Source organism: Syngnathoides biaculeatus, chromosome 14, assembly GCF_019802595.1.
Source record: "Syngnathoides biaculeatus isolate LvHL_M chromosome 14, ASM1980259v1, whole genome shotgun sequence".
NCBI lineage: Eukaryota > Metazoa > Chordata > Actinopteri > Syngnathiformes > Syngnathidae > Syngnathoides > Syngnathoides biaculeatus.
Genome location: NC_084653.1, coordinates 10,966,941 through 10,985,999, shown reverse-complemented (window position 1 = coordinate 10,985,999; position 19,059 = coordinate 10,966,941). Strand labels below are relative to the sequence as shown.

Sequence of the window (19,059 nt, the reverse complement as noted above, 5' to 3'; positions counted from 1 at the left end):
ACTATGAGAGAAAGAGCTGTGAAAGGGTTAAAAAAATGCTTACTCTATTCCCCACCCTGTGCCTCCAAAAATCACCCCCAGGGCCAGAATGGTCCCTGCTACTGCCCCTATCAGCCTGTTAGTGGCCACGCTCACTGTGTGGAGGGAAAAGGAGCATTGGTTACAAAACAGCAGGCCTTTGCCTCAAGAGTCCTGGATCAGGTGATACCCAACAGCCCCACTTAAACACCCCCAAGCGAGTCCTCTTCTGCAACTATTCAATTTATACATACGAGAACAGTTTTCCATTGCTGTTTTAACTTGTAACATGAAGGCAGTGGTTGGCTAAATTTTTACGTCAACTACCACCTAAAAAAAATCAATCTGAGTTCCAACATAATGATGGACTGTAAAATAAAGCTGTGTAATAGAGCTAAGTGATAATCAAAAAGAAATAAGTGGTTTTATTCTGAAAAATTATATTGTCGCCATCGTCGGAAACCTCATATCACCAACTGTGGTCAATTTTGCATTTTTTCTAAAACTTACATTATTCATCTGTCTCCACACCAGCAGCTATTTATCCAATTTTGAGCACTGAAAAAACTCGAGAAAATCGAGGAACTCTTGCTTGCTCAACTGTCCGAGAAGTGTTGTACAATGACACCTCTTTTCTCTCTCTGCAGCAGTCATGTGAGATGAATCTGAAATGTCTGGATATTTATTCAAATCAAAGGTCAAAATATTTAGGTGAGACAGATTCGAGATCGTTTATTTCGGTAAAATAAATCACTACAATTATTTGCCGCAAATGAACTGCTCAACCGCGAAGGAAAGTCCTTGCTGATTAATTTCTAAGTCACTGCTTAGTCATCTCGGGGTTTTATTTATCTTAAAAAGAGCTTGGAAAGATGATGTAACCACAGTCATTGGCTTGACTATTTTGTCTGGGGAGGGCCTTGGCATTAGCACAGATTCTGATGCAGAAAGCTAACGCTAGCGATGCGTTGCGGTGACGTGTCCCACCATTTTAATCAATGACATCATCATAAAATTAGCGATTTTTTTAACGCACTAAATTAGTGATTGATCATCGTTTTGGGTTGGCATTGTGTTGAGGATGCTACACAGTGGCATATGATAGCAATACAGAGTATAAGACCAAGTTGAATGAGGCAGTGTTTGACTATACAAGAAAGATGCAAGATTTTTGATAATCCTGAGAAGTACGAGTCTTAGGGATTCCGCCTGAGAGCGACAATATTTATTACTCTTCTAAGCCACTGTTACATTACATAGTTGAAACATCAACATTGCACCTAAATGTATTGAAAAATGAATGATTAAATTAAAATGTGTTGCATGAAAAAAAATCACTTCTAATAATAAACAGTTCCTTCAGGTTAAATGCTATGCTATTGAAGATTATAGTTAAATACAAACAAACTGTATCCAGACAGTGATTCTTTCGCATATACAACCAGAGCGAATCCAGAATCCATCAGTAGTGGTATTCGTACCACACCATGGAATTTACTGTCTTAAACAATGAGGTAACAACATAGCAAAACAAATTATACTAATATGCAGTGCAAATAAATGAGGCAGAAAGAAGTGAAAACTGACCCTTGGGCCCTTGAGTTGGAGTAGTCTCGGGGACTTTAGGTGGGTCAGGCATACTACAGTCTGTACCTGCCCACGTAGTATCACAAGTGCATGTGGCTTCATTGTTGCATACCTATACACAGCAGACATGTAAGCATAAAGGTGAATGACACAAATGATACTTAGATAATGCCTTTGGAATAGTGGACCTTAGAGTTTGTACACCAAACCATCCTGTTTACATTCTTATGCCCAGGTGGTTTGTTGTGATGTATTTATATTATTCTACAAAGATGTCACATACAGTAATTCTGCTAAAATGCTAGCAGGGGTTTAATCCTAGTGTATCTGTGTATCTTACTTATCTTAGTACCATTTTATTTCTACTGTGCATTATTCTCACAAGGGTGGCAGCCGTGCTGGAGATTTTGGGTGAGAGGGGGTGTACATACTGCCAATCTTGGGGCAGAGACACAAATGATTTATACCAGGACAATTAACAGTCTCCAATTCACCTAAAATGCCTATTCTGGAACGTGGGAACCGGTACCCGGAGAAAAGACACAAAAGAACATGCCAGCTCATGGGAACTAGCCGGGATTCAAACCAGACACCTCAGATCTCTACGGCAAACATGCCAAATTACATGATTGTAATTCATTTTTAAAAAGGACTCTTCAGTTCCTAACCGTACAGAGCAATAAGGAGTCTTAGTGATTAGCATGCCTGTTTCAGGTTCTGGGTCGGACTATGGACTCTTGCCGTCCTGTGTGGAGTTTGAATGTTCTCCAAATACCTGTGTGCGTATTCTCCAGTGACTCTGGTTTCCTACCACATAGCCAAAATGTGCATGTTAGGTTCAATGAAGAGTTGCTGACCAGTCCAGGGTGGAGCCCGCCACTTCAGTACACTCACCACTCTAATGAGTACAAGCACGTTTGAAAATGGATAAATAGACTTTAGGTATACAATCTTACTGAAAGACAGCAGTGCCTTGAGATAATCATCTTTCCTCATTGCACTTTATAACACTGTACTTTATAAAAACAAAAAGTGCATGGTAATAGTTCATCATGATCAGTGTGCCGGTGCTTTTGGTGTGCGTGGCTTGCCACTTTTGTCAGACACACATACAGCTATACACGGAGACAGTCCTCAGTAAACTGTTCTAATGTTGGTCCTTTTACAGAGGGAAAAAAATACGTCAGTGAGTAGTCTTATACTGTCTATATGTGTTGCTCTAATATTTTTGTACAAATGTTTGTTGCTTAAAGGGTTGTTACAACACCACAGCGCCGATGCTATTTGTTCGCCCATCTAATGCATTTTGCATTGTTAGCATTAAGCTAAGCAATATACAGCAAAGGCAAAGATATGTGCTTGTTTTAAAAATGCAAACAAATTTTAAGAGGGAATAAACAACTTGAAGACAATAGCTACAATTAGCTACATTGGAGCAGTAGCTACAAATGCTGTGGTGCTGTATATTTAGAGTTTTGGTACTCAAATGCTATTGTTGCAGCATATGTCCCTGTTTAAAGGTCAAGTGTCGTCAAAACAGATGATTTTTGGTATATTATTAATGAAAAACGCACAGCCAATATGGTCCCATGTGTTTTTTCACCACAAAACATGATTTTGACGTATACAGCTTTTTGTAACTCCCGCCATGAAAATCCTCTCGAGGGATTTGTTTTCGAGAAGAAGCAGGAAGTGACGTACAGGACAGGGGCACCCCCTAGTGGACTCGTTTGTTTCCATTAGTTTTACCTCCGGGAAGGTAGCTAGTTGTTCCTTCGTGTTAGCCAAAATGCTGGCTCATTGCATTGCTGGACATTGCTTGAACACTCGGGAGAATGGAATTACCCTTCATAAGTTTGAAAGAGACCTGGTTCGTTGTGAAAAATGGATTGAGAGGACGAGAGCTTCATGGGTTTCAAATAACAGGTAGGTGTGTACACAGCTCCAAAAAAAAAAAAAATAGTTTGGGAAGGACCACGTAATCGGCCTCTCTCATAATGTAGCAAAAGATTTGCGTATGAAATGTGTCGATGTGCGCGTCGCCCAGCCAACAACGTCTCGATAGTGTTCATCACGTACTGCGGCAAGTTTGAACATACCCCTAAAACCAACATAGCTAGGCTCCACCTCCTCTTTATATGCCACTAAGGGCACCGAAACTCAGCCACACCGGCTGAGGCGCCGCCTTCGGCGGTCACAGTTTCTGTGAAGGCTGCGCGTCGGGCTTTGCGACGGGGGCGGCTCTGAAGAACCCATCGGAGAATGCGTTACTCAGTCGCGGGGGTGCATAAAGTGCCCCAGCTCGACTGTGACTAAAGCAGCACCGCTCGGCTCTGTCATAAGCCACACCGGCTGGCTGCGATGAGCCGCGATGGATAGATGATGAGGGCTCGAAACAATAGTGTAATATAGCCCCGGTAACTTCACTCAGTTGTGTGGTGTCCTTTTCGAAAAGAGCTTCGGTGTCAGAAGGGGTGCTGCAAAAATGTGAATATCTCTGTTGGTCGGTTTCGATAGTAGCAGGCACTGCGCGTTTTCAACAGCGGAAGTGGCGATGACGTCAAGGACAGAGGACGCAACTAATATGGCGACCACTTGGATGTCGAGGGATACTCAATTGCGCAACTTTGTGCATGGATGACGCGCTCCTCGCTCACTTTTTGTTTCTCGTATAGACATTGAAGTGAATACTGTTATATGTATTTTTCATTACAATATTTTAGAATGTTTATAGGGATGACACCCGGGCTTTAAACAAAGTGAAATGAAGACTGCTGATTGTCGTTAAGTGAGTTGAGTTCACTGCCTAAAGTGATTGTATCTCATTATTGAAACAGAAAAAAAGGATGGCTTGTATATTTGAAACATTTACATCACTCGTATCTCAAGGCACCCCTCTACTGCGAGATTATACAGGTTGTCTTAAGAGGGCAGTTGAGGAAAAAAAGCCCACCTGTTATGACCTAATTCAAAGTGTTCTCTCTCTTTCTAGACTCATTTCACACCAGGACTTACCCCGTGGGCTGAGCACACTTGTCCATTAGGTCCAGTGGGGCAGGTGCTAATGTTGAGTGACTGGATGGAAAGACACTTGTGGTCAAGGCACATCATTGACGGCCCACAAGGACTCCCGTCATCCACGTAGCCTAAATCGGTCTCATCGTCCAAAAGAACGTGCCCACCACTGCAAGAGAGGGGGTTGTAACACTTTGGCCTTGTAGCATCCTTTTGGCTGGGTACAATAAGTTTACCTGCAATCTATCACCCTTCCTTGATGGTTAAAAGAGGTGGGGGTGATATCTCCTTTCATTGTTCCAATGCGGGGATTGCGGCCAATGTTGGCACACAAGAGGTAACCACAGAAGACATCGCTGTGAAAATAGTTATAGAAAATACATTGTGAGATACAGTGATAGTGACAAGATATGAAATTTTGGTTGCTAACTTGTGGATTCCATTTATTGTGGCAGTGGTCCAGAACATAACCCCAGTGAATCAGGAAGGGTCACGCTATATTTCAAATTTCAACATTATTTCTTTTTTACATTTCAGACTTGGACTGGAATCTCGCTCTAACTCTGCAAACAGATCAGCAGGAAAAAGTGTCACAGAATCTATGATCACTCCAAATTTACAGACGAATGCTGTAACAGAAAGCAACCGTAAAATAAATCCCAGATCAGTTGAAGTTCAATAAGTGCTAACAAGCTGCAGCTGCACAAAGAAGTAACTATTTCACCACTCATGTCCGTCCAGGATATGCAGAAGAAAGACTCTGGAAGTCTGTTTCGCAGTTTGAAGCTATGGAGTTGCAAATCTAAAGTCGTAATATATAGAAATGACTTTGAAGAAACTTTCCCTCTTGCTACGCACTGTTTGCTGCACTGGATCCATTTATCACCATCCCTTCCACAGTTGCCTTTATCAGTGCCCTCTGTGTTTAACTTCTCATAGCAGAACTTCTCTGAACCTCCAGCCTCTGACGAGACAAAACAAACAGAGAAGGAGGCGTTGATGGAACTGTACTGCAGATGAACTTCCATCTGTTCATCTTACTTGGCCCCCAGATGTATCTACACTGGTTCTCTCTGGTCTTACACTCTCCACTGTAGCACCGCCCCTTGAAATGAGAGAGTGAATTAAAGGGATCCAAATTTAACTTATTTGGTTATTAAAATCTTTAGCGTTCCTACCTGATTCACCTGGCAGAGGTAACCGTCTTGTTTATGAAGATTGGGAGGGCACTGTAAAGATGCAAAACACAACTCTTACATAATTGTTGACTGTTTGACAAAGTTCTACTTTGTGCAGTGAAGTGAGTAGAGTTCACTGCGACGATACATAGCTTGCATCTCAAGTTTGCACTCGCAACTCAAAGCAGAATCTTAAATGTTGTAATTCGAGTCACAAGTATCTCAATGCACCACTGTATTTTAACAATTTTACAGACACATTTCAGATACAAAAATACACATTTTCTAACGCCTCACTTACAAATGACGTAGTCCATCGATCCATTTTAAAAATCGAACGAACCACAAAAGTTTACCCACCCCTGAGCAACAGTGGGTCTGAAGGGCATCGGGATGACATCACACCATTACCACGGCACTTCATCAACCTCACAGTGCCCCTCACCCTGAAGTCTCTCCATAACCTTGTGCCATGATTGCATTTCATCACATAGAAAATGGCAGCGTATAATAAAGGGTAAACTTCCCATCCGTTATAACACAATATTAATCACTGGGTCAATGAGGTGACATTGCCAAGCACATTCGGAGGCGAAAGGTAGTAAAGTGCTATATAAATGTAAAGCCCATTTATCAGAGCAATGTGATTGGATGCTACCGTGCTGTAACTTCATGGCCCCATTGCTGCTTATCACTGTTTTAAAGCAGTAGTTTCATAACCACCAGGGTGATTAAGTCAAAGGCCGCACAGAGAGAATGAAGAACTAATAGTTTTGCAATGTTTACAGTACTCTGAAAAAAATGTTTTAGTTTTAAAATCAGGTCTGTGCCTCTATACAAGTTAAATTGCTGGTCTAACCCAAGAAAACAATAAATGTCTTTGGAGAGCTTCTTTGGAAAAGCGAAAAGGCCAAACAATGAGACAGAAGAAGAATCTGCAAATTCCAAGAAAAGGAAAGCTGCATTTAAGAGACATTATCAGGAGTACTACTTGAAATACAGGTTTATCGCTACAGGTGATTGGCACGCATCAAGGACACGCTACAAAATATGAGGGGACAGGCTTGCAAATGACCCAATGAAGCCCTGAAAACTGCTCCGGCTCATGGAGACCAAGCACCCGAATTAGACAACAATTAGGGCTTAAACTCAAGGCAGACTTATCTAGATTGAAATAACATTGAAAGCTTTGCTTCCATTGACAACGTGATCTTTATGAAGGTGGATTTTCTGCATTGACAGAAACCAAAACAAAGACATAAGGACATTGGTCACACAGTTCCGGCTTTCATGGTCTTCCATTACCCTAAGATGGGACCATCTTGTCGAACACTAACAAATACTAATTACTATAACTCAATTGAGGGACTTGCGGTTTTAATTATTTATTTCAATTTGATTCTAACCCAGTCTTTAAAAATACAGTATTTCTTTATGTGGTGCAAAAATGGTTGAAGACCACTGTCCAAAAGGACAAAAACATTGTTCAGTTCAGAACCAATGAGGAAATGTGGGAAGTATTTTTAAATTACTGCGCAATTGTAATGAAGGTTAAAGCAAGCAGTATGAGGTTGTGCCTTGAGATAAGACTTTAATTCATTCCATGAGCATGCTCGCAACTCAAAACAATTGTATCTGAAATTATCTTTGCCTTTTGAAATGAATGGAAATTCAATTAATCTGTTCCAGCCAAGGCGCCAAAAGACAACAACAAAAATGTTCAAATGTGTTTTTTAACTAGGAAAAATATCATCCAATAATTTTGTACTGAATAAAAACAGATTAATACCATAATTCACTAGAATGTAGAGAACTGAACAGTTTGTGCATCACGGTTTCGTACCACAATCCAATTTGTTGTGCTACTCCTATTCGTGTGTGCCATGGCTACCAGGAGGCTGTATAGTGCAGTCATGCAGACAGAGTAAAAAGAAAAGTACTTCTTCTGTTACGACTGTAACTTAGTAAGAGGCTACAATATAAGTCGTATTTTTAATAGAAGAAGAGCTTTAAATCTGAGTGTTGTTATTCAGTATCATCTGTCTACATATGATGGCCCACTTCTTGTGTTCACATATCCGCTGCTTCGAAAACCACGACTATTAAGACTCATTGTTAGCATATCATACGCATTTGCATTTTTTTCAACCATTAAGACAAGTAGACACACAACAGATTAACTATAACAGTGCTGTATAAAAACACCTGTCCAGAGTCCCCAGAGCATGTCTCTGAGATATCGCAGTCATTCACAGCATAGCGGCAACTGTAACCTCGTGGGAAGAACTGACAGGAAAACAAGTGCAAAGAATTTGTATTACTATTAACATTTCTAAAGCATCAATAAATATGGATATTTTGTTCATGTAAATAGGGTGAATCTGGTCAAGCGGTTACCAGGCACGTGGTATTGCAGCAGGGGCCGTCGCTGCAGTGCGCCCCGTTGGCCAGCGAACACTTTTTGCAACACCCCTTGTAGCACTCCTGAAAATAGAAACAGAGCTGCAGTCTCAACACACCTATCCACTGAAAACACATGTAACATCCTGCAGAAATTACAAAAAAAAAAGAAAAACTCACAGCTCTTGCGCCGCAATCGCAATCCTCTCCCACTTCTACAAATCCATTCCCACACTCGGTGGTTTCGAGCAGCTGCAAAAATATGTCAAGTGGGTACAAAATGCTTGACTTCACATGTGGGAGCGACGTTTCATGATTTTTGATGTGTTTACTGCGGTGTGGGATGGTGGTGAGGATCAAACCTTTGTCGGCCTGTTAAACAGGCATGAGCCTCCGCCTTTCAAGAGGAAGTCCTTGTAGTCTGAGACACTGCATTTGGAGAATCTCCGCGAGTGTTGGACACTGTGGAGTGGAGGGAGGAAACATCTGTCGAGTACATTGAGAAGAACTGCGCAATAACCATGGAAACATTGCTCAATTGGCATCTGCGTTTTTATGTCTGTGTATTTGTGTGTGTCACCTGCTTGTCAAATGGAATGACAGTTAGTCAAGGCATTTTGAGCGTGCAAACATTGACAATTCAGGTCAGACAACACTCAGTCAGAACATATATTTTGCATGTGTAGTGGTCACCAACATATTAGTGGTGGGTCCAAGTAGCCCACAAGGTCCACAGGAGAATTCCTTGAGACTGATCTAAAAATAGTTCACCAGTGATGGGACATTATGACATCAAAGGAATGTTGTAGAAGTGATCATTAGAAAGTGTGAAAAACACCACAGAGATTTATAGAAATAAAGTGTTCATTCATTAATCTTCCATTCTGCTTATCCTCACTAGAATCACTGGGGTGCTGGAGCCAAAGCCAGCTATCTTTGGGGCGAGCGGTTGGGTACATCCTGAACTGGTCGCAAGCCAATCGCAGGGCAGATCCAAACAATCATTCACACTCACAGTCACTCCGACGGCAATTAACTGACCCTGCATGTTTTAGGGATGTGGGAGGAAACCGGAGTGCCTGGAGAAAACCCACGCAAGCACGGCGAGAACATGCTTGCCCAACAAAGCCGGGGCCAGGATTTTAACCCGGGCCTTCAGAACTGTGAAGTAGATGCTAACCTTTCAACCATCGTTTTATATAAATAATGTGTTGTAGTTTTTCCCATGATTAAATATTAATACATTACTGTGAAAAAGACTTTACATGGTCACTTAGATAAATTCAATATCATTCATTTTCCATACCGCTTCTCGTGACACGGGTCTCAACCGCCTATCTAGCTACCTAGGGGAGGTGGCGCCATACACCCTGAACCGGTCGCCGCCCAATCACAGGGAACTTCCAAACAAACAACCATTCACACTAACATTCCACCAATGGGCAGTTTAGTGTATTCAATTAACTTACCATACATGTTTTGGGGATATGGGAAGAAATTGGATTACCTGGAGAAAACCCACACAGACTGGGAAGACTCCGGATGGGCAGGGCTGGGATTTGAATCCCAGTCCTCAGAATTGTGAGGCAGATGTGCTAACCAGTTATCCGCTGTGCTACCTTAGAGGGAATTTGAGTATTTTATTTTTATTTCAGAAGAATATATGAAAATGCAAACCCTTAATCAGTAGCCAGAAAGTAGCTTTCAGCATTAAAAGGTTGGCAACCTTGCACTAATAATTTAATGGGATGGCATATTAGGTTATAGGTATCATGGTATTGACACAAATAATACCATAAAATATTTACTATGTGATTAAAACAATACATTTTACTATGTGAAGATTATCTTGGGAATTTTGGAAACATTCAATTGTACAATTTCTTTTTCCCAATATATGACTTAGCATTTCTTCTTTGGTGTGATTATTATTTGATTGCTTAATTTATCTCTGCATTCATTTTATACTTTCAACAACAATAGATTAAACATATTTCAGTCAGGTTCCTTACATAGACAAAAGGAAATTCATAAACATTACCATATTGTACACTCCCAAAGTCCCAAGGACCCTTTCCAACTTCCTGTAACATTACAACCCTATAGATGGGACACTGCTAATACAGCACAGCATTAATGGTGGCCATTACCCAGTGTCCTCCATTATGCAGCCAGTCCATGAGTCTGTGCAACCGCATTCCTCTGCAAATCAGAGACCACAGAAAAGGGCAGAGAGAGTAATGACACATTTCAGTATTTTCTTTGTTTACTTTTTGAAAAGCCAGTAGTAAAATTACAATGATTCACTGTAACATATCATATACTGTTATTCTTTAGTATGATGAAAATCAATAATGTTAAAGTTATAAATTAAGTTTAGGAAAGAATTACCATCGTCATCATCATGATTTACATTCACTAGTTACATCCTACACAATTTAATGATATGCAATACAAAAGCTACATCAGAAATTCTGCATTTGCAATGTTTATTTTTGTGGTTGTAGTTTGTTGTACAGCATTACAGTATACTAGGAGATGTTGTGGCCGAGTAATCTCAGTTTATTTACGGAGCTTTTAATATATCTAGTGATTTTAATATACTTACTGATTAACCGTGAGTTAAATGACTAAAAATGGAATTTCAACAACGACGATAGGCTCAGATTACATTGGTTATGCCACAAATCTCTTTACTGGAAGCAGAAACACAAGAAGTGCAGTTTTTTGAGTGGCTGTCGTAAAACCTCAAACCTCCATTTTTCAAACCTCAGTTTACCAAAGAGACCAGGCCAACCACTCGCTAACCAATATTTTCTCTTACAATCTGGGTAACCATTCTAGCCACTGTCTCTGGCTCATGTATATAAGAAACAGCAAACAAAATGTATACTTCTCTTGGATGCAGGGTCCCACTGGATGGCCAAATTCTGAGCCAGGCTCTGAGATAAAGACCCCGCCATGGACCAGGTGCTGCCATACTGGGAGCGCAAAAAAGGGTCATTCGCATCTACCGACATGTCTGTCTATGTAACTAACTAACTAACTAACTAACTTACTAACATGTTTAACTGCGCCACAGACAACAGTCATATGCAAAGAATCTGACCTCATTGACGCCAACCCCCCGGCTCACGGAACACATGCCCCCGAAGTAAGCTGCGCTGCTTCTGCGGTAGTGAAAGGTCACGTTTCTGTAAGATGAAAAAATTCCGGTAAAATGTCAAAGTGGAGCATCACATAGCATCAAAAAGTGATTTCCGGAACTTACGAGAAGAGGTGGACAGCATCTGCGTGGTGCTTGATGCTCTGCTGGCGATACTTGGAGAAATCGCGCAGCATTTCTAATGGCCTCACACTGACCGGAATCTGATCTTTGTCCGTCCAGATCTCCAAAGCAACCAGCACCACACGGGTCCGCAGCTGCTCTTTGAAGACCTGCAATTGATGTGGTTAGGAAATAGAGGACAGACAGAAGCAAAATCATGGGGCGAGGTCAATAATGCACAGTGCGGTTTTTATCGTCTTACGTGAGCAGCCAAGATGACACAGTGCGAGTTAAGGATTGCACAGACAGTTGACTTTACAACTTCACAATGATATCTAGAGCGTGACAACTAGTCACTGATCACATTTTGGTTTTGAGGGGGCAGCTGTCTACCAACAGACTCATGTGTTAAATGACCTTAGTTGACTGAAATTGTCGTTTATTTCTGAATACTCAACTTTTTTTTTCTCCTGTTGAGCTGTTAGATCAAGCAGTATCCCTTTTGTGACGGAAGAGTTTTACCGTATCACAGTGGAGTTTTTAAGCTTCTGCTGTTGTTTCTTAGTTTTATAATTGAAGTTTATTGCAAATCATTCAATCAGTCAAACAGGGGAAAGAGAAACGAAGACAAAGGACTAATTATAAACAGGATGAGAAAAGTAAATCATTACATATGTACAACAAAGGAACATTAAATATGGTTGTTGCATAGGGCTGTAGCACCACACCCTGTGAAGGAAGGACAGGACAAAATAGGACAGGACAAGGACAGGAGAAAAAGCATGCGGGACAAGGGTCGTGAACCCGACTGTACAGCTGAAGTGTGGTGGGAAAAAATTAGGCTAACTGAGGTTCATTGCAGTATGCCATTTCCAACTGCACGTTTAGCATGGTATGCTAACAGTGGAGCAGCACACTGACCAGATAAATGGTTAGAATGTCTGCCCCACAGTTTCCCTTCAAATCTCAGCTCTTTCCAGGGTAAAAAGTAAGTTTGCTTGTTCTACCCATCCTATAATGCAGGTTTTCTCCAGGTACTGAGTGTGGTTGGTTATTTTGTCTATCAATATGCACTCTGTAATTAGCTGATGATTAATCCCTCCTTCTCGCCAAAAGTTAACAGGGATAGGCTTCTAGGTCAACCAGAACAAAAAAAAAAGACATATAAGGATAATAGAAATGAGTATTGACCAAAGTAAATGTAGGCATGTGACCTCATGTTAATTCCAGCCATTGGGAATAATGCACTCAGTATGGTAATAAGGACCTGGAGAAAAATAGTGAGGTAGGTAAATGGTACAGTGGTACAGAACGAGCAATTGCTTCAAACAGTAGTTCAAAAATCAAACCAAGAGGTGGTGCTACATCTTTAAAAAGTTGAGAGTACCAGCTGCAAATGAAAGGAATAATTTACAAACAATCAATACTTCTGCCAGACTAAATTAATATTAATTTGGTGAGGACACAAATTTTCCAGCAGGCTCAGTTTGCATTTCTACAACCAGAACCATTGGTTTTGAAAAGTTTCCCATGCGGATGTAATTTTTGTCAGTGTTGACAGTTTAGAATGCGTAATGTGCATTCCAGGCCTTCAGACGGGATGGCGCTTTAACAATGAACAAAACAAAATGAACATGTATGCAAGTCATATTTTTATTTCATTGCTAATATTTAATATGTGAATGTAAACTTTGTCTAACTAACTTTTGACTCTACCTGTAACACGAACATTACAGAAGTCTTAAAATCGTATATTTACAAAAACATTGTTTCACCATTACTGCCCTGATGCGATGTAGGCACGGCCAGACTGAACACTTGATATGGTTTTTCGTGTTTTTATGGGAATTGTGCTTTTTTTCCCACTTTCAGACCTCTTTGCAAATATTTGCATTTTCAGGCTTTGTAACATTGTTGCTGTCTCAACACAAATTGTCTTGTGTGAATATATTGATCATATTATGAACCCAGGCTTTTGGCAATTTATGTACTGTAGGAATTGCTCTTTCCACTAAGTGACTTCTTAATCTACGTATCCATCATCAAAGAAATGGAAAAAGGTTACCATAATATCACATCCACCCCAGTGGTGTGGAACTTTAAAGAATGGAAACACTGTCTGTAGATCAGTCAAGAGAGAATTATCACTTCTGTGCAACAATGGGATATAGTGGGAATAGTACACAAGATGCCTTTTCAGAAAACAGACTGGTCATATAGATTTATAGCAATGATTGCCAACCACTGTGCGGTGGCACATAAGTGAGATCTTTCCCAAACTTTATTAAGCCAAGGTGCCAATTTTACATTTGAAAAATGTCATAGCACACCACCAGATAAAAATGTCACAAAAAGTATTTATGGTGAAATAAAGATAATCTCATTTGAATTTAATCACAAAGTGACTTAGTCTCTTTAATGGAACACAAAGCTAAAGATATTATTGTGTTGCATGAGTGGCAACAGGTTTATTGTACCTTCTGCCAACAAACGGAACAGCATTTAATTGTTCACTTGTTGTCACTTTACGTCACTGGCTAAAAGAGAAGAACAAAGATACAGTATATTTTTCATCAATAAAATCAAATTCAAGTTAAGTGAAATTGAATAATTTCATGCTGCATCCTAGATGGCCCTCCAGGTTTAGAATCACTGCATTGGTGTACCATAACAGATCATCACGTGTACTGAGAGAAGTTTTCCCAATTTCCCTTCACTGCTCTGAAAATTCGTATTAGTATTAGTTGATTTGTCTGTGACAATAAAATATACTGACTGGCAGAACCCTGAAATTCTCTTCCACTAGATGACTGAAGGAAACAAGATTATTAGAAATTATTATTATATTATTTCAGGATACTGTATATACTTTTACAAACTGTTTTTTGTTGTGCGGTGCAATAAGATTTTTCTAATGTAAAATATGTGCCTTGACTTAATAAAGGTTGGGAAATACTCATTAAAATAACAGCCACATTGGAATTTAAAAAAAAAAAAAAGAGCTGTTGTGGTTCATTTACTATGTTAAGTTTTTGTGACGCTGCAAGTGGCCTGAAAACCACATGGTGGAAACATAAACAAGACGAGCACGCAAAGCCATACCAGAAAGCTGCATGTTAAAATGCTTACACAAGATCCCTATGAGGGACTATTAAAGGACTGATAGTATATTCTTCAACCAGAAAAGCTGTGCGAAAAAGCTCACCAAAGGCAATAGCACCACCTTAGTGTTACTGAGTGAGTCAGTCTGGACCTAAAGTGTTTGTCCAACAGACTTGGGGACAAACACACCCGCTGAAAAACAACTCCGCTCAACTCAAAGGGAAGAGCTTACTCACAGCATCCACAAGGTTCACCACTGACTTGGCAAAATTCCTGGTGTGCTGCTTGGTTTTGTGTCGTTTGTACTGCGTAGACATAGGAAGAGGAATAAGAAGTACGTTTCAGTATGTAATATGTGTGCCGCATACATTAATAGTGCAGATAGTGTACTTACCATGCTGTGGTCACTGACAATCATGATCTCCAAATATTTCATCTCCTCAAATACAGATATCTGGAACATAAGGCCAGAACATAATCACTGATGACCAAATAGTAATAAACTCAGTTTTACCCCAAATGGCAGAGGATCGGTGTGATATGCTTCAGAGTCCAGGTTAAAGTATGCAAACACCTGACATCGTTATATAATCTACGAGCGAGTGTAGGAAAGTTTGTGGTGTCTCTTCAGAGGGATGAGATCAGATACTCACGGCTCGCTTTTTCCGGCGCTTCAGCCAGGACAAGTCCTCCAGCTCCGAAAGGAGCTTCTCCTCCTCCGCTATCAGTGTAAACAACACACAAATGTCTGCATCAACACACACTGGAACATTGTACGGCCGCAACATTAGGTACACTTGCTCAATTTAAAAAGATACAAAAAGATACTGATAAAAAAAGAAAAAGGAAAAAAAAACTACTGAGGTGGCCATACATGCAGTTTCTACTACACTTGGCCTCATTAGTGTCTGTGGTGAAGTGCAGCCTATCCAGTCTGATTTTGGGTGCGAGGCGGGTTACACCCTGAGCTGGTTGCAAGGCAATTGCAGTTCACGTACAAGCAAACAAACAAAAATCATTAACACGCAAACCTTTGAATAATGTTGAGTCTTAAATTTACCTTTTAAATTTTAGACTGTAGGAGGAAGCAAATGTATCTGTAGCCTACTAGGGGCCACAGTTGTGTGTACAGAATACTGTAGCTTTATGATATGATGAAGAAATGTGTGACAGTATGGGGTGGAGGCCCAGAAACAAAGTGTGTTTTCAAAGTTGATGCTTGACAGTGTTGTAAATCCTTACTGAGTTGCTCTGACTCATTTTTCCACTGGAGCGAGGCGGTTCTTCTGAGCTGGTGAGGCCTTCCAGCTGTGTCCTGAGAGGTGAGAGCACAATCAGATGTTAAAGGCTTCAACAGTCACGGGGCAAGGAGTATACCGCAGAACCCCTTCATGATGGAACAACAAATTGTGTGTATCAAGTAGCACAACTTTGGAAGTTCTCCTGCAATATAAAACAAAATTTAAACTAGTACATTACCAATGACAGCAAGCTTCAATTAGACCCACTTCGACCAGACATGTTTGCTTGACAGCTTAATTGTGTCTGGAGCCCATTTAGAGGAGAAATGCTAAGGGCTCGGTTATGTACTCAATGACGGGTCTTCCAGACACAGTTTATTTTCCTTAAAGCCCCAAAAAAATCCAGTGAAAAGAGACGATTACAAAGTCTAAAGCCTAATTAATACAGGTCGGAACTCAGCTTCAAATGCTTCACTAATTATGATCTTTTTCTTTATTTTACAATATAGGCAGCCCAGCAAATCAGCCACTGGTATTAAAAGATTTAAAATATAATAATCAGGGACAAAATTATTGTCTGATATTGTGGTACACAACTTGAAAGGTGTGTCCACTTTATCTCCTTGGTTTTCCCAGATTACTGTTTTTTTTCCCCCCTTTCTGCTTCCTCTTTTTTTTTTTTTTTTAATCACAGGAAGCTTGGGTTCTGGGCAATGGCACCGCACTCCCAGAATTCATTGTCTTCCGTACCTCAACCTCAACATTCTATCTTCTCCTCGTTACCTTTTCCTACCCTCAAATTTTAATCTTTAAGCATCCTAAAGATGTTTGTTAGTCAAGTTTATGTCAAAGAGAGTGGAGGCCACTGACCCCGGGTCAAACATGTTCATGACCGGCTTGAAAGCCATTGCTGACATCCATTTTTCGATCCTTAGACAAACATGGCACATTAACGGGTTCCTTCACTTACCACTCAAAGAAAAACAAAACAGGTCATTAGACAGAGCGGAATTGATCTGATATAACCTCTGACAACAAAGCAGTTATTTTGCATATGATGAAATCAGTAAGTCGAACACAACTGTGATTACTGTATTAGCAGAATGGAGAGGCAGTATTATGCAAAAGTCTTGGGCCACCACCAGCGTTGTTTAACTCTGTTTTTCACAGCAGTTGTTTAAACAGCACGAATGAAACAATTTAACAGGACTTGCAAAATACAAATCTGATTTCCAGAGACGTCCAGTGTATGGATGAGCGAAGAACACATTAAATGTTTGGAGGATTACCTGTAAGATGCAGATCGGAGTGATACATTGAATTTTCTCCCACCAAAAATTTGGGGGCGAAAATGGGTCAAAAGTGAATTTTCGGTTTTTGGCCAAAAGACATTTGTAGCCAAAACAAACTAGCTGAAACATGATGTTCTAATGATGCAAGTAAAAGACTTCTCTGGCTGAAGCTTGGACGGTCCACCAATGATGAGGTGGCGTGCTCCATGGGTGTGTCAGTCTCGCTGTTGCCATGACTAACTTGTCAGTGTAAGTAAATAGTGTAAATAGTACTACACGTTGCAACAGTGTGACTGGCGTGAAGCTTCTCAAATTGGCGCGCAACTGAAGTTGGGGACAGAAAAATGTTTTGGCAGGTACCAATTTGTCAGCGCCGTTCCAATGGCTATTGGTAATCAATGGGCATGAGAGGAATATGCTTACAAAAACTTTGGAATGTAAGCTGTCAAATTCTAATGACCTCACATCTGTCTGAATGATGCCTCAATCAAAATAGAAAAAAGGACGTGCATAGTGACTTTGAGACACCTTGTAGTTTGGCCTTAGTTCAGGTCTGTACTCGACAATGTGACATTCAAGTAATGTACCATTACTAAAACAACAAATCTAATGGTGAGCATTTTGTGATGGTCAATACTGCAGTAATAACATTATCAATAACTTAGCAAGGCAATAATATTATGACATGCATACTTAGCCAATAACTTACGATTGAGTGAGTCTGTTGTAGTGGCTCAATTAGATACACATAGGCTCCATCGTCAAACATCCCACTGAAAAGGGAGAGAGGCCACTCGATATTTGAGTCAATATTAGGAAAAGCGCTGAGATATGTGTTTACGTGTCCCTAGATGTTGTGAGACTAGCACACAATTCTGCTCACTTACTGCAGCCCGTTGCAGGTAGATAAGGCCACACGGGAGCCACCGTTGCCTCTCACCTGCCCGTGGTAGTAGCAGTGCTCACCACCCTGAGGGAGGAAGACACCGTGCTAATGGAGCAGCACACCAGATGTAGCTCAGCGCTAAAACAGTCCAACGCATACGTTTAGTACCTAAAACTCTAGTGAGGATTTATCCAACCTAGTCCACCTCTTCAAACGACTGCAATCATGTCACATCCATAGAGAGCATCAATATATTACATATTTTTTAAAAAGCAACATAAAAGCAAGAACAAAACAGTCCCATATACAGAACCTGATGCAGCTCAAAATCAATATTTAACTTAAACCATGACCAAAACATAAAAAATCTAAATAAAACATCATAGACATCAGAGATCCTCTTTATTAAATTGTGCAGATTGCTAGAGGCGTGTTTTGGTCGCTAAGTTGGCTGTCACAAGTCGTGTACTGACGAACTAATCAGAGAGCGAAAAAAATGCTGTCGTCATTGAAGGACAAGCTTGACCCAGTGAAGATGAATTGGAAATCTGATTAGATAAAGAAACAGTCCCAGTGCTAATATAGTTGAAGTTATATTGGCCAGCACTGCTGAATCTGAAGGCCTTGGGCATATTAGATCACAGCACATGGAGGCTGAAATCTGATTGGGAAAAAAACAAAACAAACTCTAACATCGACATACTGCACACTTCCTGGATGCAGTGCAGTCAAATGAGATGCTACACAATGAGGACAATAGACTGCTGGGAATAAATCAGGACAACTTAATTGAACAAATATACGAATTTAGGTTGTAAATATAGGCTTTGAATGGATACATACCGGTATGCGTGTTTTTCCAATTTTGCTTGTCTGTTTTTTTGTTGCGATACCGTAATTTGGAAACCTCTGAAGATACAACAGCTTGTCTCGCAGATGTTGATGTATTGTGCGGTCTCTCTGCTCTTTTGGGATCGTGAACACATTGCAAAGTAGGTCTCGGTGCTATCTGTGACTCAGCTGTCAAAACGGGGTGAGCAGAGGACTCTCTCTTTAACACTCTCTTTCTCTT

At 40.5% G+C, this 19,059-nt stretch overlaps 1 protein-coding gene across 6 annotated transcripts in view; it reads right to left on the bottom strand.

Moving 5' to 3' along the window:
• LOC133511882 (disintegrin and metalloproteinase domain-containing protein 23) overlaps nt 1-19,059 on the bottom strand; it is a 49,580-nt gene that overhangs the window by 7,581 nt on the left and 22,940 nt on the right. For 4 of the 6 annotated variants that reach the window (XM_061840935.1, XM_061840933.1, XM_061840936.1 and 1 more), the window contains exons 6-25: nt 17,989-18,071; nt 17,811-17,874; nt 15,811-15,883; nt 15,222-15,289; nt 14,963-15,022; nt 14,805-14,873; nt 11,470-11,636; nt 11,308-11,392; nt 11,092-11,179; nt 10,349-10,400; nt 8,561-8,660; nt 8,379-8,450; nt 8,196-8,282; nt 8,004-8,084; nt 5,799-5,849; nt 5,662-5,725; nt 5,479-5,584; nt 4,857-4,976; nt 4,621-4,789; nt 1,606-1,717 (exon numbers count right to left, since the gene is read on the bottom strand). In XM_061840935.1, the coding sequence (XP_061696919.1) occupies nt 1,606-1,717; nt 4,621-4,789; nt 4,857-4,976; nt 5,479-5,584; nt 5,662-5,725; nt 5,799-5,849; nt 8,004-8,084; nt 8,196-8,282; nt 8,379-8,450; nt 8,561-8,660; nt 10,349-10,400; nt 11,092-11,179; nt 11,308-11,392; nt 11,470-11,636; nt 14,805-14,873; nt 14,963-15,022; nt 15,222-15,289; nt 15,811-15,883; nt 17,811-17,874; nt 17,989-18,071 (1,771 nt within the window). Of the gene's footprint in view, nt 1-43; nt 135-1,605; nt 1,718-4,620; nt 4,790-4,856; nt 4,977-5,478; nt 5,585-5,661; nt 5,726-5,798; nt 5,850-8,003; nt 8,085-8,195; nt 8,283-8,378; nt 8,451-8,560; nt 8,661-10,348; nt 10,401-11,091; nt 11,180-11,307; nt 11,393-11,469; nt 11,637-14,804; nt 14,874-14,962; nt 15,023-15,221; nt 15,290-15,810; nt 15,884-17,810; nt 17,875-17,988; nt 18,072-19,059 lie in introns of all 6 variants that reach the window. The other 2 variants (XM_061840934.1, XM_061840937.1) reach the window with 2 other exon arrangements.